Here is a 24410-nt window from a genome sequence, read left to right on the forward strand (position 1 = left end):
GACAGTTGTCGGTTGGATGAATGGTGGGGTAAGCGGCTGCAGGTGGGAATGTGAGCGTTTGTGGAGAACGCAGTTGGAAAGTGACAAGGCAGGATTCAACAACGGTGACGGGAAGGCGAACAATAGGGTCTATCAATCACGTGCAGAATCGGGCTGTGGTGGTTTTGTTTGGCGGCAGGCAGAGGTTCAGGCAGTTCTGGCTGGGCAGCAGTGTGCGACTGCAAAAAGTAGCTGGCAGACGGTCTGCCCACATTTGTTATTTTTTTTAGGTTGACTTTCGTTTATTTGGTCCCATTTATTTTTATTTCTAAATATTTTTCCATTTTTTTATTGTAATTTTTGTTTTCTTTTTCTATTATTTTTTTTTTTTTTTACTAATTTTTTTATATTTTTTTAATAATGTGTGTGTGTGTTTTTTTAAATATATTCTTTCTTTATTTTATTTTTTTTATAATGGCCAAAGGCTTGGCGAAAAAATGGAGAACCTCCAAATTCTGTGTAGCGAAACGCTTGATTGTGACGGCAACAAGGTTGATGAAAGGTTGATGGCCAAAGGCCAGATTCAGATTGGCTCTGTGTAACGTTTGAGCAGCTAGAGGATGGAACAACTCTGATACCAATGTAGTGAACAAAGTTCATATACACAACAAGAATACTTAGAATATCTGGTATATATAAATATCCATGATAGTACAGTAATGTAATATATAAAAATATTGGAATAAAAGTGATATGATTACAAATGAGCGTGAGAACCTGCTTATGCCTAGGCAGGTACCCCTTCACAAATGGTCATGCCATTTAGAGACACGCCTCTTCAATACTAATCATTAATTAATTAATCGTTATTACAATTATCATCATTATATATATATATATATATATATATATATAGTTTTTTATTTTCATAACATTTGGCATGCACCAGGCCATCCATTTTCTAAATCCTTTTTTCTGCAAACTGCATGTATTCAAACAAAATAAAATAATATCAGGATAATGTCACAAGAGCATTGAAAAGATATTCATTTGAAATTTCATGACTTCAAATAATTAAAAGAGCTTAAATTAATTTTGGATAATATCAATCAAATATGTTCCCTTGACATTGGTTTCTTACAGGTATGGACTACTTTCTGTATAAATATTGTAGAGACGGGGTATAGCTCAGACGGTATTCCATTTAAGATAAAATATTGAATGTTGGTCAATGTACTCAATCATTGGCAACCATCTATCTGCCCTTGGTTTATACCAAATTGTTCAGACCATGGTTAATATCCCATTCTTTCATTCTCTTGATTGGAAAAGTTTTTGATTGCAAATCTTCTTTTACCTGTTTAAGTAATTTTCCATTCCTCTAAGTTGAGGTTGATTTATTTCTTGTTTTACTTGCAAAGTGTCAATTGCTTGAGTGCAGCTGTTGATGTGTATATGATATTCTACTCTCTACAGTCCTGCAAACATGAAAGTTGGAAAAGCATTTCAAAGTATCTTATGGAGCAGGTTCCGCAGCGTCTGAAAGAAAAGGGTATTGACAGTGTAGAACAGGTTCTTTCTTCAATTTTTGAATCACTACCAGCAAATCTTACTGATTTCATGAAGTGGATTGCGGAAGTCAGAAGGTTGGAGAATGCCGAGAAAACTGTAGATAAGGAAGAAGCTGAACGCCTTGCTATCAAGGTCATTTTTCTCCCTGTTCTTTGATCTGAGTATTATTGTAATACTTTTGTCTCAATGCCACCATTAAATGCTAAAAGTTAGCACTCTAATATTGCTAATGATTTCTTTATCAGGGAGAAATATTGCAACAAATTAGGGCAACAGAAATGTACAAGGTTGTTGATAAGTGGGCCTCATCTGCCACCACCTGCTGCACTTTTTCTGCTGAAGCTAATTTCTCTGAGATAGTTAAAAACTGTTGTTGCCAAGGTGCAGCCACCCTATGTGGAATGGTTGGTGAAGCCAAAGAGCATTTCTGTAAGAGGGCTTGTATGAGAAATATGAGCACATGTGACACTGCCTCTATGGCAGTTGTTTCTGGAACTGTACTTGCAAATGGTAGTGAGCAAGGCATTGATGTGTTAGTTCCCACTGCTGCACAAATTAAAAATCCCCCATGTTGTAACGATGGAGAGAGCTCATCTGCAAACTTTCTTCAGTGGTATCCAGCGAGCAAAGATCTGTTGACAGTCTTATTACTTGCACTACCTCCTCAAACATGGCATGAGATTCAGAAAAAGGAGTTGCAGGAAGATATACACCGCCTTGTTTCTCTTGATAACCTTTTCACAGGACTGCGAGAAGAGGTAAATGCTTCTTTTCACATTTCTTTCCTTAAATAATACTTTGTCAAGACTGTCATATTCAACAATACAATTGCTAGTTTTTATTCTTGCAGATTGCAATAGATTCATTTGTTTTTCTTTGAGTATCTAGCTCATATATCCTTTCCATGGACCATGCCATTTCCATCATCATATCTGAAAGGTGGTGTTATAATCTACATCCTGCTGAGCAAGTATTCTCATAGCAACCATTGTTGAGAGACCTGTTATCACACAAACTCACACTTACAGAGATGAAGTCCAAAAAGATCAATTGTGATCTAGGTGAAACTAAGAGGGGGCCACTATCACCTCACCAACCCTCTTCTACTCTTTAGTGTGGCTCTCCTTCGGCTTAGGGGGGACTTCCCTAGGTTAATATTGCTAGGGTTTTAAGACAATGAATCTCAAGGTGACATGATGACTTGTAAACTATCGTGAATATTTCACTGGACAATTCGTCACAACAGATCTGATAAAATTTTACCTCAAAATCTGAAATCTACACTATGAGGGTTTATTTCTCTCTAGATATTTGGATCTGTAAATTACTGTTTATTGTGTATGCATGCAAATTATAATTATGCAGAAAATAGAGAACAACGAACTAAGAAAAACTCACTCCGCAATTGGCACAAGATATATCCTGCGAAACCCTTATGGGAGAAATACCAACTAGAAAGTGAGGCCGCTATGCTCTCTTTTCTTTAATAGAAAATGGCTGCAAGCACAAAGAAATAAGACCTATAACCCGTGGGCTACTACAATGCACGAATCTTCTCTGTGTGCTCTCTCCCTATCCGTCTCGGCTATTTTTCTCATTTATGGAACAAAATGCCCTTGAAAATAATGGAACCCCTTTTCCTCCTAGTGGCTCAGTTATAACACAACCCGATAGCCTACTAGTGGTTAGGTTTGACTCTTTCAACTCTTAACTAGAGATACAATATGGACTCTTGTAGAGTCTTCTTCATCATGATCACATGGCTAGCCTGTTTTCCATGAATAATGGGGGATGATGTGGCATCCTCTTGAATAATGGTGGAAAAAACAAGAAGATCAACTTCTGAGTGGCATAACTTTTGCATACGGATTCTGATTGAAAGATTTATTGTGTAGAATAGGAAAAAAAAGTGTGGCAGTAAAAAGACAAAGTTTTACCTCATAAAAACATCATTTGATAACTCAAAATGCTCTTGAAGGGTTTCAAACCCCAATTTGTCAAATAGGGCCTCATCAGTAAAATGGTCATGTGATCTGATTCTCCACTTTTTCTACTTTGAAAGCATAAAGATGGATGACAAATAATATAATAATCCAATTGAGACCACTGTTTTCCAAGCCGGCCGATTCGAAACCGACTCGGCCGAGTCGAACCGAGTCATTAGCCTGAGGAGTGACCCGGCCACCTAACCGGTTCGGTTGACCGAGTCACACATGACTCGGTCAACCCGGCCGGGTCCGTTATGACTCGGCCGAGTCACACTTGGGACGGCTGGGCAGCGTAAAAAGTTAGAAAAAATTCATTTTTTTGGTAATTTTTCAAATGTTTAATGCAGTTTATCAGAGAAAATTGCACTTGATTGTTACCTTGCTTTAGTGAAATACTAAGTGTGAACATACTAACACCATAATTATTTTATTAAAGTCACTATGTTTCAGCCTTCAGGAGTAGATGACAGGCCCTGTAGATATTAAAGACCCAATAACCCCTAAGATCTTCCCCAATGCAGTGTTCTAAAGTAACGTTTCAGTAAAAGTGTAATAATATGCAAAAAGCCTTACTCAAAACAAAAGAGTTTAACAATCTGAGACTTCGCTATTCAAAGAGTTAGATTTGTCCTTCACATGATTGAAAATCTCCAATTAATTCTTAGAACTCTAAAGCCTAATTTTTACCCCTGTTTTGATAATTAACGTAAGACACTTTTCCTATGCCACCAATGGAACAAGCATTAAAAAAATTGTTATTACAGAAAACATGGCAATCTGAGAGATCAAACTGCATATCAATAGCATGGATTATAGTGCAGCAATTGCATACCGTATCATAATCCAAGGAGAAAAACACAATTTTTTCATCAGCTGCCCCAGTGACACCACCTCTGCACTCTTCATCTAGGGCGAGGCTTAGAACTGAATCAAGATCAAAAGGTGAAAGGTTAACAACCAAAGAAACATGCCAAATCTTTCCTCACTCTAAGCTATTTCTATGATGAGGAGCCATGGGGCCCCTTGTCTGACTCTGATGATGATGATCCAGAGATTGGTCGAGATGATCTTGGCTCCTCTGGCAGTAGCTACTAGCCAGTAGTACTAGTATTGCAGTCTGGTCACCATCACAGTTTACTTTTGTTGTAGAGGCCATTTCTAGCCTCCTTGGTTATTTGTAATTTTGTATTTTGTTTTGAGTCTTTGATCATGTATGACAGTTGACTATGTATTGCCATTGGGTACCATTTTGATATAGTGGATTGGTTCATGAGCCTACTTTGATCATCTGTTGTCTTCCATCTATATTATAATGCTGTGTGTTTGGAAACATGAATGAAAATCTTTAAAATTATGTTTAAAATATTTAAAATTATGTTTTTTAATAAAAAAAATAAATATTTAATGTATTTTTTACAACGACCGAGTCATTGAAATCGAGCCGGCCGAGTCATTACCGTTTCCGAGTCGGAGTCGGAGTCGATCCTCGGCCGAGTCGGAGTCGGAGTCGTAAAACATTGATTGAGACCACATGAGCAAACCCAACAAAATGGTTTTCAAGGAATTTAGAGTATCAAGTGTGATGGGAGGACCAGAGACTAGTTTTTTTCATTGGGCATATGGAGTCAAACCATGGATTCTCTCAAGGTAAACAATGGATATTGGGTGATACCTAAGGTTTTCCAATATTAACCTTAAGATATCCTCCTATAAGGTGATACCTAGGGTTTTCCACTACTAACACTACAAGATCCTCCTATGTCCTTTAAAAAGCTTTCAAGACAAAATCAAGGGAAGGTTCACCACTAAAACACTCTTTGGGATTTACAAGATAAGATCTATCCAAGAATAACATAAAGAAAATGCACCCTCATCACTAGGGTAAAAACATATCCAATAAATAAATTTACAACTACTTAAAAAGAACACTTACTAGGTAAATCAATGCTCATCCATAAACCCTAGCCATGTGTCACTCATCAAACTTGAGAAAGCATCCACAATTAGTCTCGTCAATAAGGGCACCTTAGTCTTTCATACATAGCACACAAATCCAATTCAAAAGTACTCCAACAAATTTTAGAAATTTCAGACTTGTTAAGGGATTTCTCCCCCAATCCAAACATGAGAAAATGAGAGGAAATGCATCTCTATTTATAGAGGAGATGTTCAACTTCTTTGACATTAAAATATTATTTTCTTAGTCTAAAAGCCCCTAATTTGGCCTATGGAGGGGCAAAAGGCCCTCTTCTATAATTAGTTTAAATCACAATCAATGTAGGCTAGTCATGCCACATCTACAATTTTACATTAAAACAACCCATCAAAAGAGGGACAACTCCATCAATGTAAATGTGGCCATTAGGAGCATCTGGACTCCAAAGGCCCTTCAAAGTGGTAGTGTGAAGCCTCTAAAGGCCCTTTAAGATTATTGGCTTCATAAGTCATGCAAGCTAAACCCAAGTCCTATTTTGATGATAATGAAAGAAGGGCTTCAAAGTGGGGACATTTAGCCTTAAAGGCCTGCCGAAGGCTTTACTCACCCTTTAAACACGTAAGGCTCCGGAGTGGACATGTGGTACTGTTGACCACTGGAGTGGCACCTGATGATTATATGAAGACTCCATGCCCAAGGATGATCCAGAGGACACTTGTACCATCAGATATCATCAGTCAACAGAGTTTTTTAACTCTACTTCTATCTTCTCATCGTCTTTCTTGTACCCAGATTCCACACCTGCTTCCAATACGGGCTCTGCACAATTTCCGAGGTATGCCTTTTTGCCGATACATCCCCATTGTAGATCTGTGCCTTTCAGATCAGACGGTTTGTAAAGGTTTTGGGCTAGACATAAGCCCGGAGAATACCCGTCCGAAATGGGTTGTTTCTTCTCTCCACCCGGCTGCTACGTGTTGAATGATAAGTGGAACCGGGTGAGTTTCAATAAAAACCATCTACTGCTTTTGCTCTGCCCGAAAACCTGCCTTATAACTTGAAAACTGCCTTTTTGCATGCCTTGCGGACCTGCCAGACTTATATAACATAATATATATCACTATCGGATTCGGCCCGCAATCGGCATGTCATATATATATATATATATATATAAAGTGCTATGAGATGACTGCGGACCCACTGGGCCTTTTGTTAAGTTTTGGGTATGTTCTATGCTAGAGCAATTTATAAAATTTTCATCGTTAGCAATCACATCAGCATTACGATAAACTGCAGATAGAACATAAATATAACACACAGAAGACAAGCCAATGCAAGAGGACACAAGATATGGCGCGAGCCAGGGACAAACCCCACAATGTGTGGGGAAACCCTTTGATCAAATCTTCTTTTATCTTCAAAGTTCAGCAGAGAAGGAGAGAGAGAGAGAGTACATTTACAACAGAAGTCAATACTTTGACTTATCTAGATCTAGCATAGATCATTTCATATCATGATGAAATCAGTTGAAGACATTCTGCTTCAACTGATTCTCAAGGTGACTCCTTCACCTATCATCGTGCTGCATCTCGTCCATTTGCTACACCTTACTGTGTAGCACCATCATGCTGCCCATGATCATCATGCTGCTCATGCTCTCATACATCACTGTGCTGCCCATGATCTTCATCATGCTGCTCATGATTACTTCGCCCACAGTGTCGCATTTTTCATCATCATTCATCACAACTTCATTGAGATCTTGACCTTGCTATGAATGTAATTATGCCCAGACTTCCAGCGCTGAGACTGAGGTTGTCCTTATTGCTGCACCATTATTTCATCATCATTGAGACCCTCACTGTTGCTTCCTTATCAACATGCCCATCATCATGCTATTGGGATCATCATCCTTGCAGCACCTCAGAGATCATCATTTATTGCCAAGACTAATACAAAGACTAATACAAAGATATCACGTGGATCTTCTTCACCATTAGTATGCTGAGACTGTGGCAGAGTTTAGGAAGTATGCAGAGGTTGTGATACTATTCCTTCTCATCAATCTGAGACTGTGATAATCATTGATATCCTTTGATAAGAAATTAGGGCAGCATCTGATCTTTAACTGAGACTGTAACTAATATCTCATTGCACCGAGGTCAATTGTGGTTATGTCGAGACTGTGTTACGGTACTCTCCGTACTCCTGTAGGATTTGCGATGTCATCACAATTATGACGAGAACATGTTACAACTGCAATATAACGTGACTGAGATTGTTGACCTGAGTGTGAAAGCTGTGCGGTTACCTGCATGTATATGAATCTATACATTCCTGAAGTCCACCTGCGTATATATATATATATATATATATATATATATATATATATATATATATATATATATATATAAATTGCCTGAGTGACTGCGTGTATACCAGAGTGTGAAAGCTGTGCGGTTACCTGCATGTATATGAATCTATACATTCCTGAAGTCCACCTGCGTATATATATATTGCCTTTGCGTGCGTGTAGATTTCTCCATCTAGGATTTCTCCAATGATAATATAGGGTAGGCGATGTGCTCCGGCAATGTAGACCGCATCAGAGATTATGCCGTAAATTGGTTTGGCGACCATGGGCAAAGTAGCGGATGTCTGAAGAATTTGAAGGGTGGTTGAATCGACCCTGAGAGTGTTCATCAAGTAGAAATTGACGGCCAGCCATGGGAAACATCGAAAACCCTGAATCCAATACCCTACTCCTACCAGCACCGTGAACACTGAGAGCTCCATCGAATCGACCTCTGTATCTCTCTGTATCTCTGCTGTAGTGCCGATCTGCCCTTCAAATACCGAGGATCCAAGCCTTTAGTTCCGGACGCGTGGAGCTTCCTCGTCCTCATTACTTCATTTATTAAAGTTTCACTTTACAACAGGATGATAAATGTTATGACTCGGTTTTCCAACTCTGTACGCAAAGCACGTTACTAATAACTTGTGTTACACGTTAACTGTCGGGCCAGCGCTCATAATTCTCGTATGTCTCTATTATGAACAGCGTATAAGTCTCCTTGATCTATGTTGGATTAGGGCATCATTTTAGGGCATCCTTCATTAGTGCATCTCCTTCTCCAAAAACCCAAGACGTGGAGAGGAGATCCCATAATGAATGTGTATCAAATGACTTAAAGTCTTCTCTTATTTATACTAAAAATGAGGATGATGAATAGACACGTCGGTTGGGCTTCTAGAGCCTACATAAGTGCTGGTCGGCTTGATAATAATTATATAAACAAAATAAATTCATATCTCCATAAATACTTATCGGAATCGGATGATCTTTGGATCAATCCTACACCTCTCGACGAGAGGGATCCAATAAAAATATCAGCTGCCATAAATAAGCTGACCCACATGGAGTTTGGCCCTAGTTGCCAATTTAACACCTTTAAAATATAATATATATATGCTTTGAGTCTGGCTTTTCGATTATAATCCTTTATAATAGAACTTCATATAAAACAGCGTAAACAAAATATATATGAATATCAAATAAAATCTTTACAACCCGCGATAAGACGGACGCGCTGAATTATAAAGTATAACACATAAACTATTGGGTCCGAAATCCCCATCGCTCATTGCAATCGGCAAAGGAACCTGCATAAAGGCTTTTCGGACCCACCGTCATTATAAAATATGGCATATATAATATCGGGTTCGGAACCCAATTGCAAATCGCAATCAACGTTTGTCAGCGGAATCAACCGTCCATACTCATTGCAGACCTGCCGAACTTTTGAACGAAACATATATTATTTCGGGTCCGGTGTTAATGCTTTAAAACTTGTTTGCAGGAATCGCCCCCCCCCCCGGATCCGAGGCCGGAATCGCGTCCCGTACGGAAGCGTTCCGGAACCTCTCCCCAAAGCGCGATTCCAAATTTGCTGAAGCGCGATTCCTGTTTTTAAAAACGATTCCTGGAATTCTGGGAGCGTTGGCCCGGATCCGCGCTTCGGAGGGCGCTTTCGGGTTGGGTAGCCATGAATATTTTTGCGTGACAATTTAAAGATGATGTTACTTCGGTTTTTTATTCACTTGTAATTTCTGAATTTGCCGTGGACATTTAACGCGTGATATATACGGATTGGTTTCGTTAAATAATCTCAGAAATATGACGAAATCTTGGTCCTCTTTGCTGACTCTGCGTAGCTATTTACGCTAGACATTTAAGGATTAGTGTTGTTAAATTATTTCTTGAATTATGAGAAATATGTTGAAATCCCGTTGTATAAATTTCGTTTCGTTAATGTGACGTGGGAAATAAATTACGCGTGGCCCAATTACGTAGAGCTTAGGGCCTTTTAATAAGACTGTTATAGTTATCGTTATTTATAGTCATGTGTTTAAACGGAGACTCGAAGGTATAATTGATACGAAAATCCATTTCTTATGACTTTTTTCAGTTTAAAACCTATGCAAATTTCCTTGGCAGGCCGCCTCTGAGTGATTTTGTTTCCATCCGCAGGCGCTTAGAATGGGAACCAGGTGCGTCCTGCCATGAGTCTGTCAACGAGCCTCCATGAAGAAATTAAATTACAAGTGATATTCCTTACCGTAACCATTCAACCCAACGTTTCCATTAAAAATAGCAAATTCAGCTAAATGCCAATGGCATTCAAACGTGTCCCACTTCGCTGTCATTTTTTCGCTCGGACTCTCGGACAACGAAATAACATACTATCGTTAGTAAGAGCTGTTTCGTTCATAACAAAACTGCGTGGAAAATTGTTCGTAATTTTTATGTGAGGCTTTAATTTTTAATTTTTGAGATATATTGGTTAATTGGTCCATTGTGATGATAATGTTGAATTGAATTGGAAAATTAATGCTTAATTTAATTTCAACTTCAAAATTATTGTTATAGTGTTATAAATAGAAAAACAATATATCACGATTATATTTATATTTTCATATAATCTTAATGCTTTTGAAAGTAATAAAATAAATAAATTTTTATAATATATCTATATATATAATAAATTTTTTATTTTATATATATATATATATATATTCGAGTACAAAAATAAATATATTTAACAATTATTTATTTATTATATTACATAAATAAATTATGAATATATTTAATAATTCTTTATTTATTATCTTGTCAAAACATAATCATTTTTAATATTTTAAATGGAGAAGAAGTGAGTAACATGTTGCAAAGTATATAATACCATTTAAATTTATGATCCAGATTCTAGAACAAAGTTTTTGGAATAATAGCGCCATATTAATAGAACAAAGTTTTGGAATCATGGATGCCATATCTATCTTGATTTATGCAAAAATATGCATGTTTTCATGTCTTCTACAATTAATTTGGTATTTGGGATGTTTGTTTTGAGTATAAATGCAAAAAAATATAAAAAAATATATATATATAGCAGACGCTTCCGCGGACGCTTCGCTTCCTAGATTTTTGGAAAATGACGCTTCCGCGCTCCCGCTTCCGCTTCCGTGCTTCCGCTTCGTGCAACATTGGTAAAATCCAATATATTTCTTCATTTCTTTTATGTTGTGATTTCCAATATACAACTTATTACATCTCCCTCTTGCCTTGTTTTTTTCAAAATATTTTTCAAATGATTTTTTAAATGAAACAATGAATGAAACAAACAACAAAATACATGTTACAACATCTGGCTCCACCTGAGGATAGTGCTTTTGCCACAAAAGCACTAAGAACTGCAGATTAGTACCTTCACTTCGGGCATGGAGTCATATATTGCTTTGCATAAATTGAAATAATTTGGCATTTGTACAATGATTTCACTCTAATATTCACAATGAAATGATGCTTATTCTTTAGAACTGGAAGTAGTGCTTTAAATATTGCCCATTTACAGGCAGCTATAGAGTTTCACCATCAAGATTCTCAAGAATGAAGGTATTATTGGATCTCACTTTAGAAATTCTAAAAGGACCATACCAGAGAGGACCAAACTTCCCATGTTTACCCTTATCTTCTCTTCTGGTATCCCATCTCAATACTAAGTCTGCAACTTTAAAATCGATTTCCTTGGCTTTTCTGTCAAAAATATTTTTCATCTTGGATTGATACATAATCAAGTTGTCTCTTACCTTGTCCCTGTTCTCGCTTAGCTCCACCACTTTGTTCATTCTTCTTACCAAAGCATTTGGTTCTTCTTTCGCCTCCTGAATCATTGCAATCACTGGCTTCACAAGTTGACTTGGAAACAAAGCCTGAGTTCCATATACTAATTCAAAAGGTGATTTCCCTGTAGATCTTCTTGTAGTTACTCTAGCAGCCCACAGAGAAAACTTTAACTTAGAATCCCAATCTCTTTGATTTTCTGCAATGGTTTTCTTAAGGATCTTCATCAAATTTTTGTTAGTAGATTCAGCTAATCCATTTCCCTGAGGATGGTAATCTGTTGAATGGGACAAAATAACATTATACTTGTGACAAAAAGCAATGAACTTACTTGAATTGAAGACTTGAGCATTGTCTGTTATAATTTTAATGGGGCATCCAAATCTGCTGAAAATATTTTCCTCCAGGAACTTCATTACTATCTGATCATTTGCTCTCTTAGTAGGAATTGCCTCTACCCATTTGGTGAAGTAATCAGTTGCTGTGAGAACCCACCTGTGTTGTCTGCTTGAAGGTGGATTGATTTCTCCAACAAAGTCCAATCCCCATTGTCTAAATGGCTCCTCTATGAAAACTGGAATCAAAGGTAAAGGAGCTAATCTCTTTTTCTCAGCAAAAAGTTGACATTTCTGACAACTTCTAACAAACTTATATGTATCACCAAATAAAGTAGGCCAATAAAATCCTGCCTGAAGGATCTTATGTGCAGTTACTTTCCAACTGTAGTGTCCTTCACAAAACCCCTCCTGATAATCTTTGATTGTTTCTGTAAATTCATCTTCTGTTAAACATAGCAATAAAATTCCAGCAGGATCCTTCCAGTACAATCTTCCTTCCACAATCACATATGGCTGTGCCTTGATCTTTAATGCCCTATACTTTGTTCTATCTAAGGATTGAGGACAAGAAAGAAAACACAAATAATGAATTATATATGCTTATACCATTCTGAACACACAAATTTATACGTGATCTTCATACCTGGATTTTGCTCTCCTTCACTTTTTTCAGTTGCTTTTTCATCCACAGGTGCCAACAAGTTAATTCCCAATGCCTAAAAGTTTGATTCTGTCAACATTTTTGCCAATCCTTGTCCTTTCACCAACTTTGTGGGTTTTATGTCCAAATCATATTCTTGGATCTTGGCAATCCACTTTCCTCTTCTGCCTTCTATATCTCTGTGTAGTAATACATCTTTCACTGTAGCATTTGGCACATAAGCAATGATTTGAGACTGCAACACATAAGTTCTAAAAGATTTCAGGGCTTTTACCAAAGCATACACTTGTTTCTCAACGATATTATATTTCAGCTCAGAATCCCTAAGAATGTTACTGAAGAATGCAACTGTTTGCTCTCTCTCTTCATCATTCTTCTGCTGTAAGACAACAACTATTGAACGTGATGATGCAAATGAAAAAATTTGGAATGGCTTATGGTAATTAGGACTGATTAAGACTAGAGCTGCCTGTAATGCCTCTTTAATCTTGGAAAATGATTCTCTAGCTTCTTTGGTCCAACTCACTTCATTCTCTTTTTTTAGCATATTAGTAATTTCTTTTAAAATTTCTACATAGTTGGAAACAAGCCTCTTAGGAAGTTTATCATTCCCAAAAACTTTTGGATATCCTTTTTACTCCTGGGCAATGGTATTTTCTACATAGCTTGTACTCTGGCTAGATCTATCTTCACTCCTTCTCTGGAAACAATGTGTCCCAATAGTTTTCCTTCTTCCAGAGCAAAAATGGATTTCTTGGGATTTAAGGAAAGTCCAAATCTTCTACATTTATCAAAAGTCCTCTTCAAATGATCCAAATGTTCTTCATCAGACTTTGAGAAAACAGTAATATCATCCAAATATATTACTACAAACTTATCTCCAACAAAAGCAATGTCCATAGCTCTTTGAAATGTAGCACCTGCATTCGTCAATTTGAAAGGCATTTTGGCATACATAAATGTTCCCTAGGGGGTTGTGAACACTATTTTCTTCTGATCCTCCTTATCTACAGCCACCTGGTTATAACCAGAAAATCCATCTAGTATTGATATTCTAAAAGATCCCGTTACCTTTTGCAGCACATGATCCATTTTAGGCAATGGATACTTATCTTTCAAAGAAGCCCTGTTGAGATTTTTGAAGTGCACACACAACCTTATTTCTCCATTTTTCTTTCTCACAGGTACTAGATTAGCCACCCAATCAGAATACCTGAGTGGGACTATGATTTTGGCATCAAGCAACTTCTTGACCTTCTTTTCAATTGATGGTAGAAGCAGAGGATTTATCTATCTAAGCTTCTGTTTGTAGGGTTTAACCCCCTCCTTCAAAGGAATCTTATGTTGAATAATATTTACATCATAGTTTTTGAGATCTTCATAGGACCATGCAAGGACATCAACATAATTCTTGAAAAGTTTAATATATTTTTCTTGAAAATTAGGTGAAACTGCAGCATATAATTTGACTAACTTGGGATTCTCCTGAGTTCCAATGTTATGATCCTGAATATGTTCATTCTGTGAGATTTTCCTTGAGTCCACATCTACATCATTGGAATTAAAAAGCCTTTCAAGAGGAACAAGTCCCTTTAGTAGAATATTATCTTTCAATTGAAAGATCTTCTGATTTGCTATTGAATCTTTTAAACCACCAGCTTCTGCAATTTCTGTTGTCTCTTCTTCATCCTGATCAATTTCTGTGCCTTGGAACTCTTCAACCATAGTCAAAAACTCCTTAATCTGTTGGTCATCTTCAAAAACTTGCCAGTGCTTAACATTATCAGGAACAGAAAACCTGTGTCTCATTTCTGCCTCATACCTTAGTCTTGGTTTAATAGGAGGCTTGAAAGTGCTAACAGCCACAACCAATGAATCTGCCAATTTATTCTCATCTCTTGGAATGAATTGAATGTTAAAAGCTTCAAAGAAGTTTTCAATCAAATCCCATACCTCATTTCTGTATGCCCGGAGCCTAGGATGCTTTGTTTGGCAGTGATCTTTTATCTGCTTAATAATTAGCTCCGAATCTCCAAAAGCAGAAATTGACTTGACTCCCATCTGTTTGGCTGTTTGTAGAGCAATAATCAAGGACTCATATTCTGCCACATTGTTAGTTGCCTCGAACTCTAATTTGAAAGAAAAAGGGAACATATTACCTCCAGGTGCAATTAGAAGAAAACCAACACCTGTTCCTTCCTTGGAATAAGCTCTGTCAAAGAAACATTTCCACACTTCTTCCGTTTGCAGCTCTATAATTACATTGGCTGAAGCAAGCTGCTTCTGATTATCTTCAGCTAGCTCTGCATTATCATGCAGTGTGAAACAAGCAAAGTAATCCTTCACTTGACTATATACAGGTGAATTTCTTGCTCCGTTTTTTGTAATTGTCTTTACAAACCTAGTTTCTCTGTACAATCTCCTCTCCTCCCCACCAAAAATTGGTATAACAACATGTGTAAAATTTAGTTTCAAAATGCCTCCCAATTTAGCCCCCATGGACCTAGATAGAAGCATTCCAAATCTTGCAGGAATATCTGCTACTACAACATCCATGACCAAGCTTCTAGCTGGAATTTGGGCTAGTGACACTACCAGATCCTTAATAACTCCCAGACACTTGACCTTGTTTGAATCAAAAGAATACAAATCCTTGTAAGGTTTGGTCACTTGTAGATTTAGTTGCTTCATTACTGATAGAGGCATAAGATTATGTGAAGCTTCTGAATCAAACATACAATTATGTAGGAGGAAATCATGAACCAATAGGGAAATATAGAGAGGAGGTATTGAAGAATTTACTTCCTCTACATGTGGACCAAAAACCACTACTGGTGTATCTTCTTGTAGATTTACAGTGTCACTCTCATTTTCTTTTAAATTAATAAACTCAGCGATCTCCTTTTGATAAGTAGGTGTTTTTGCCAATTCTCTAAGGGGAACTTGTATTCTTACCTTTTCCAACTCCTTGGTAAGGCTAAACAAGTGACCCTGTTTAGCAGTCTTGTCATTCTCACCTTCACCTTTCTTCATGACTGGAAATACTTGAGGAATTGAAACAAGTTTCTCCAAAGGAAATTTTCTAGTTTGATCTTAAGAAGGCTCACCTCAAAGTATCTATGTCTTGCCATTTACATTTTGCTATTGCTTTCCTTCATTTACTTGTTTTGCAGGCTTAGATTCTTGTGGAGTCGCCTTTGGTGAGGAAGTTGAAAGTTGCTGCTCACTTTCATTTTCTTGATTTCTTGATCTTTTCCTAGATCTCAGGTCATATTTCTTATGTAGTTCAGCCTGCATAAAATTAGAGAATTGTTTCCAATATTCATCAATTTCATTTTCATCATGAATAACATTTGCTTCATCATACACATACACCTCCCCTTCAATGCTGAGTTCATCTTCATCAATTGCATATAATGTAGAAATTTGATCTTCAGGTTGTTCTTCACCAGGATCTGCTTCTATATATAATGGTGCTTGACTTTGATTTTGATCTTTTCTTTCCTTTTGCAAGATTTGCAAAGGTTGTCTTCTGAATTGGGGATTAAAGTTCTTATTATACTGTGTTTGTCTCTGAGAGTTCTTATTCTCTAACTCTAACCTATTTAGCTTATCTAACATAGTTTTAATTACATTACACATATCCTCCAATGATTGAGTTTGAGAGGATTCTATCTTTGCCTTTCCCTTGTCTTGGGTAGGCTATGTTTTTGGTGTTTTTCTTGCAGCCACCAGATTCGCTTCTATCTCTAAAGCATCTGTTTGGATTTGATCAAGGGTTGGAGCTTTTCTTTCCCTTAATGTGAATCCAAAATTTAATTCAAAAGCCCCTGCAAAAGTTATTTTTGCACTAGCAGGAGGAGGCTTAATCTCTGCTAGGAGACTGTTGTACAATTTGTTAAATCTTCTGACAAATTCGGCCACAGTTTCATCAGACTTCTTCTTTATGGCATTAAACTCTGTTAATGAATACCCATGGTCTCTTTTTTCTCCCCATCTCTGAATAAACACACGTTCCATCTCTTCCCAAGAAGGAATGGTATTATTGGGAAGTCCTTTGAACCATTTCCTTGCTTCTCCATCCAAGGACTGAACAAAGAGTCTTAGAACAACATCTAAATGTTCAACATTTAGGCTTTCTGCAAAATTACAAAATACTACTACATGATTCTCTACTGTCTGTTCATCTTCTCCTGAAAAACGAGGAAGAGTTTTGAGGTAATCCTGTGGCATTTGATTGAACGGTTGTGGTAGTTGAAGAGGTGCATACCTATTCACTAAGAATGCATGTGCTGCCATGTTTATTGAACTTTGATTACCAACAGATGTGGAACTTGATTTAGAAGTAAATGGAGTATGCAAAGGTGGTAATATGGCTATTGGTTGAGGTTGAATGATTATAGCAGATAAATGAAAAGTAACAGATTCTAAAGATTGCTCTTGACAGTTAGGTTCTTGAAATGAAGATGATGAAAAAGATGACTCTTTATCAGATGAATGTTTAAGTGAATTGCTGCCTGATGCAGACAATGTAGGAATTGGTGTAATTGGAATCTTAGACCTTCCAACCCTCTTAGAAAATAGCCTTTCAGGATCTGAAAGAGCTTGAACCTTCTTTTGTGAAGTGTCTGATCTTGTATGGGGCCTTCTTGAAGCCAGAGTTATTGCTTTGATTCAAAACAGCCAAATATTTCCTCCTCACTGAACAACCAGAGGAAAATATTGAAACCCAGGGAAAAATCTTCTTATCTTCTCTCCCCAGCAACGGCGCCAATTAATGTTGTTCCTTAAGAAACCAATTTCCTGGCTGTGGGGAAATTGTGCTTAAGACATTAATAAATATTACTTACTGTCACTTATTGTTTATTGTGTTCTCAAATGAAGGACTTGGAAAACTTGGTCTTTAACTCTTAATACATGTATGACCAGAACATCTCAGAATGCCATTTGTTGCTAGATATAAATGATGAATGAAGAAAGTTTGAAGGGGAAGTTAAAGATAATACGCTGATCTTTCACAAAAACTACTATCTGTAACTTAGAGGAATTATGATAATGAGAATTGAATCATAGACAATATGCTGATATTTCGCAGAAACTATTATCTATAATTTAGAAAGGAAGTGAGGACTTCAAGTATAGGAGCGCTCTTTTAAGGAATTTTAACCTTATCTACATAAGCAAATAAAGACCTGCTGCTTCATTACTATACTTGAAAAGAAGAAAACATAGCATGACACATGACAAATAAGCTTACACAATTATATGTAACAACTCATGGAAACTTCTAATTCTTTTATTAATTAACGATGATATCAGGAATACAGTGGCCTAGTCTCCGGCTAAGTTGCACGAAACGGGGAAACGGAAACGAGTTTCCGAAACGGGAAGCGATACGAAACGCGACCTCCCCAAATTTTGGAAATGGGGAAATGCGAATATATATATATATATATATATATTAAAAATATTTAAAAATTATTAATATATATATGTGCAATCATAAAGCATTAATGATACATTTACATTATATGATTATAATTTATTACATTTAAACATTAAGATTAAATTTACATCACATTTACTCATGAGTCATGAATAATCACATAATGAAAATAAAAATATAGGAACTGGAAAATCCAAAATCAGCGTTTATTTATATTAGTATATGAGGCTGCAAGTACAATAAAGACTATAAGGCTGTAAGAACTATAGAGACAAGTCACAAATGACTAATTCTCATCATAACAATCCTCATCAAAAATAGAAGCAGCAGAATGCTCAACAGTGGATGGTGGTGCTGAAGAAGATGATGCACCAATTCCACTTCCAGAATCGTCCTCAATATTCAGGGCAGCAAGAGAGAGATCCAAATCAGGATTTTCTGCATCCACATCCCATTCTTTAGAAGGGCCACTGTTGTATTCTGGACCACTACGAGATGCAAGGCGAAGGTTGGAGTGCACATAAACAAGATCCTCTGCTTTCTGTGAGCCCAACCTATTGCGCTTCACAGAATGAATAAAACCATAAGTGCTCCAATTCCTTTTTGCTGATGAAGAGCTTGCCACTTGTGAAAGAATACGAATGGCAAGGCTTTGCAAATGTACACCATTTTCTCCATGACAAATCCACCACCTAACTGGATTCATGTTGCTTCTCTCCTCCAAAGCTGATATATCCGCATAATCATCTATTCCTGCAGCAAAACTGGCAAATTCCTCCTTTACCTCCCTATGTAGATGAGAAGGAAACATTCTCATAAGTGCTTTTTTCATCCCAGTAGCCACCTCTCTATCCTTATGGGGTGCCTTCCTCTTCCCATTGCTTTTAGCAATAAGCTCCTCATCATAAAATTTGGGGTTCAAAGCATGTGCTAAAGTGTGCAATGGTGTATTGAAATTGTTCCACCTGTCAACAATGATTTTCTTGATCAAACTAGCAAAATGATCATCAACAAACAAAAGTTGTGGAGACTCCTGCGAAATGATTTCCATAGTTTTCTCAACCATGGAATCCATGCCATCATATACCTCTCCCAAGAAAGGTTGGTCAGTGTCAGCACTCCGGAGAAGCTCAAATGCAGGGGTTGTGAACTTTAAGCAAGAAATCTACCTTGCTCCACCAATCCTCATCAAGGCACAATCTACGCACCATAGATCCCCGCTCTGAATATGCTTGTCTCCACTCAATCCAAAGTTGACTCACCACCATAGAAACTAATGCATGCTTAACCTCAACAAGGCGGCGCAACATCACGAAGTTTGAGGCATATCTTGTCTCAACAACTTTTAACAACTCCAGTTTGGAGTACTCTCGAAATATGGCCTGAGACTGGTGGTGGTTGGTGATGAATTTGATAATCTCCCTTGCTTCCCCTGTGACTTCCTTTATCCAAGAAACTTTTTTGTCGATCTCCTCTAAGATCAGATTCAGATTATGGACAATGCATGGTGTCCAAAAGATGTGGTCATACCTCCCCTCAATAATTAAACCTGCAGCTTTGCAAACTGGTGCATTATCCGTGATAACTTGCACCACCCTGTTAGGCCCTATTTGTTCAATAGCTTTTATAATAACATCAGCAATGAACTGTGCATCTTTCACCTCTCCTGAGCAGTCTTCTGCCTTGATAAACATTGCTCCTTTGGGGGAAGTGGCAATGATATTTATCAATGGTCTGCGCCTCATATCTGTCCAACTATCTGAGACTATGGTAACCCCAGAGCTACTCCAGGAAGAACGAATTGGAGCTAAAATGTCCTCCACAAGTTCCTTCTCATTTTTGAGAAGCTGGGTTCTGACTTTCTCATAGTTGGGCCCCTTGTACCCTTGAGGAGCTTTGTTAACTGCCCTTATCATATCTTGCCAGTAAGGAGAGCGAACGACATTGAATGGGATACCACATGCATAAATGCACCTAGCCACTCTGGAATCAACTTCTTCTCTTGCTTGCACATTCACCAATCTAGCAATTCTGCTATCCTGAACTAAATGGGATGCCCCTGGGCCTCTGGTATTTTTGGGTGCTGGTTGTTCATGTTCTTGAGTGTGCCCAGCTCTCCTCTTTCTTGCTTCAGCTACAATCCTTGGCTCAATGTTAGATGGAGCTTGAGTAAGGTCATCATGCCTTCTCTTAGTACCATCCGCCTCATCTTGCTCTCTTTGATATGCCCTCCTTACCAACGGATCTGATGTTTTTGTGCAATTTGAAATCCCCTGTCCTCCTCCATGCAATAGATGCGCCTTCACTCTTGGGTAGGAGCCCTTGTACGTATTATTGCAAAGATTGCATCGCCATTCCCATGAGCCACCACCTCCACATCTTTGAAGCTTCGTCACATGCCTCCAAAGAGGATAATATTCAGCGCTTGGGTTGGCCCTAGGGCTTGAAGTTGCAGCTGCACTTTGGCTGGAAGCCATTGCTGCAAAAATAAATTAAAAAAACAAATCTGTAAATCATAAAAAAGTTTTTCATTTTTTTGGCTGTATAAACCCTAGAAAAATTAAAGAAATAGTAAGAAAAAAACTAAGAAATGAATGTGGCTTACCCAAATTAATTTTCTATGTCTGAATCTACCCTAAAATGCCAGAAAAGAGGAGAAATATGGCTGTAGCTGAGCCAAATCTGTTGCAAAAATAAATTTAAAAAACAAATTTATCAATAAAAAACGTTTTTCATATTTTTGGCTGCCTAAACCTTAGAAAAATTGAAGAAATAGTAAGAAAAAACTAAAAAAATGAATGTGGCTTACCCAAATTAATTATCTGTGGCTGAGACTACCCCGAAATGCCAGAAAAGAGAAGAGAAATATGGTTGTAGCTGAGCCAAATCTGCTGCTACTGAAATCTCCTGCTGAAATCTCTTTCTCTTGCTGCTGAAATCTCTTTCTCCTGCTGCTGAAATCTACTTTGCTCACTGCTCAAAACACCCTAGCTGAAACAACTGCCATTCTCCAAGAGAAACGAGTTGCTGAATAAGTGTGATGAGAGAATGAGACAAACTGCTCTTTTATAACTTTAGAATAGGTTTCTAGAACATCTTGGAAACCCTAAAAAAATTTAAAAACAAATTAAAAAACAACTGTTTTTTTGGGGAAACGTGGCCCGTATGCCGGAAACGCGTTTCCAGGCCGTACGGTACGGGGAAATGCGTTTCGTTTCGTTTCCCCTGGGGAAACGACCCCTAGGGCCACGTTTCCTGCAACTTAGGTCTCCGGGTTCTTCAAAATTCCAACCCCTTTTTAGTAAACTTTCCTCTTTTTATACATTGTGGAACAGTTGTTGATTTCTGAAACTGCCCAAATTATCTAACTGCTTTTTTAACTATATGAAGTAAAAACTATTACATAATTTTATAGAGGGTAAAAGACACCTCAAAGAACATGAAATAACAAGAACATAACTGGATTCAGAAGGGGATAATAACTGTTGGCTTGCTCTGTTGATCCATTGTCGAATTCCTCTGTAAATGCCCTAATGATGCTTAATTTGTTTTAGCCGTAATGAAACGCGTTTATGTTATGTAAAAAATTAGTTCATTTTAGGTTTATTGTTTAATTTTAGGTTTAGTTAGACGAAAGGGCACGATCATAAGATCATGCCCTTTCCCAAAGGGTGCCATGGCGGTATATAAGCTAGAAACCCCATTGTAATCAATCATCATTTGTCAGTTAATCAATAATACATATTTATATATATACATTTCTCTGCGTATCAAAAGTTTTATGCTTCATCTGGTATCAGAGACAAGTTCGACATTTCAGGAATTTGGTTCCATTGCTGTTCGCCTTATCCTCCACGGTCATTTCTCTGCTGTGTTACGCTGTATCGTTCACCATATGCCATTCGTCGACCATATGCCAGACCCCCTAGCCGCTGTTCCACTATAATCCGCTATACCCGTCGCCGATTTTTGAGTGCCGTTGAACTGTGTCACGTCCGTCGCGTTGTTCATCGTCCCTTCCCAACCGACCCTACGTATTCTGGTTAAACTTCCGCGTGGGTCGTTCTGACTACTGCGTGGGTCGTTTGACTCTTGTTGCCTATCGCCATTCCATCGATCCGCAATTTGATCCGTAGCCAAGGTTAAAAGCTGCGGTGATATTCGCTAAATTGTATTTTTTTTGAAAGGTCAAAGGTTCTGTCAGTCAACGTGACTGTTCGGGGTAGAAATATATAATATATATATATAATATATATTTATACCGGCAAATTATATATAATGGTTAATTTATATATATATATATATATATATATATATATATCTATATATATATATAGATATATATTATATAATATAAATATATATAAGTTATATATAATATATATTATAAATTTTATAACATATAATTTTAATTTAGTTATAAGTTATATATATATATATATATATAAAGTTAATTTAATAATTAAAATTATTTTAATTAATTAAAAAGTTATATATATATATATATATATATATATATATATATAAGTTAATTTAATTAATTAAATTTATTTTAATTAATTAAAAGTTATATGTATAAAATTTATTTTAGATAATTAAAAAAAAAGAGAGGGAAAATAATTTAGCTGGCAAATAAATATACGCCTCCGCAAGCCCGCTCAATGTCAACAATGACAATGGCGGATTTCCAAAAAAAATTGTTGGATGCGGAGCATAAGATAAATAACAACCACGACGAGGTCAATAAAAGATTAAATGAATTCTAGATCAAGCTTGGGGAGCAAGCTGATGAAATCAAAAATCTTCACGATACGACAAATCGAATAAAAATAAAGATGGAAAATTACCATGTTCAGACAGAAGCAGACATCAGAGAGGTTTTAACAATGCTGAAAACTCTGTGTAAAAGGTCGAATTGTACACCTGAACAACTACTAAAAGAAGGTGAAGAGAATCAAGAACACATCTCGTCAGATTCAACAAAGTCAATAGACTCTCATGAAAAAGTTGAATCCCCAAAAAAATCAGCAACACCCCACCAAGAAGCGAGTAACACAGCCTTTACAAACAAGCAACTCTGGGATAACTTTACCAATCAACACCCTTTTTTCGCTCAACCATTAGCAACATACTAGCGAAGGGCCAAAGTTGAGATGCCTAAATTCGATGGCAACGAAAAAACAATGTTGCATGGATAAATAAAGCAGAAAAATACTTTGAGATATATGACATCAATGACGATGACGAAAAACTCAGGCATGCATCCATGAAAATGGAGGGAGAAGCATATAACTGGTATATGTGGTGGAAAAAGACAACACACGTCATTAGCTGGAGGAAATTTAAAGATGCATTCTTCAAAAGATTCCAAGGTGTAAAGGAAGAATAGTTCTTTTCAAAACTCATCAAATTACGACAAAAAGGAAGTGTGGACGAATACACTCAAGAATGGGAAACCCTAGTAACACGAGTACCTGGGTTATCAGAATCTCGTCTAATTCAGTCATACATCTCGGGACTCAAAACCCATTTACAAGCAGAACTTGAGATGCATGATATTACATCTATAGAAGTAGCAAGACGAAAAGCAAAAACAACCGAAAAGAAATCCGAACCAATATTTTGGTCAAAAGCGGAAAAAAATTATGCAAGACGAAGGATACCCCAGTATGTGGACTCAAATAATACAAGATATGTTCCACCACATCGTCGTGAAGATGAAAAATCTAATGCGGAATTGCAAAGGATAAAAGAGGGTAAATGTAAACGTTGTGGTGAGAAGTGGGACCCCAAACATAGATGTGCTAAAGGTAAAGAACCAAAGAACCTATATAATTGTGAAACAACCAATGATTCAAACAGTGAAGATTATGACATAGAAGACACAGAAGACGCCCCAAAATTCTCACCAGAATTAGATGATGGAAGTATTCCACAAGTGTCATTATCAGCTATGACAGGTATGTCACAACCTCAGACTTTAAAGTTAAAAGGACACATAAAGAAGAACAACGTAGTGGTTCTCATCGACTCTGGAAGCGCACACAATTTTTTAGATGCAACCGTGGCAAAGAGACTCAATATCTTTTCATTTCCCTTACCAAACATGAAAGTGATGGTAGCTAATGGTAAGAAGATTGAAAAGGTGGGGAAATGCCATAAGGTCAATTTGCAGATTCAAGACTTTAATTTAGAGTCTCCATTCTTCACAGTACCGTTGGGAGGAGTAGATGTAGTCTTAGGTATCCAATGGCTACGAACTTTAGGTACTTATGCCACCAACCATCAAGTAGAATTTATAAAATT

At 37.2% G+C, this 24410-nt stretch overlaps 1 protein-coding gene across 2 annotated transcripts in view; it reads left to right on the plus strand.

Moving 5' to 3' along the window:
- LOC149251678 (glutathione gamma-glutamylcysteinyltransferase 1-like) overlaps window positions 1-24410 on the plus strand; it is a 463832-nt gene that overhangs the window by 273188 nt on the left and 166234 nt on the right. For both annotated transcript variants that reach the window (XM_089459519.1, XM_089459520.1), the window contains exons 6-7: window positions 1456-1683; window positions 1797-2309. In XM_089459519.1, coding sequence (XP_089315645.1) covers window positions 1456-1683; window positions 1797-2309 — 741 coding nt within the window. The remainder of the gene's footprint in view (window positions 1-1455; window positions 1684-1796; window positions 2310-24410) is intronic.

Source organism: Pinus tabuliformis, chromosome 7 (genome assembly GCF_031772625.1).
Source record: "Pinus tabuliformis cultivar Carrire ecotype Pingquan chromosome 7, CPIR1, whole genome shotgun sequence".
Classification (NCBI taxonomy): domain Eukaryota; kingdom Viridiplantae; phylum Streptophyta; class Pinopsida; order Pinales; family Pinaceae; genus Pinus; species Pinus tabuliformis.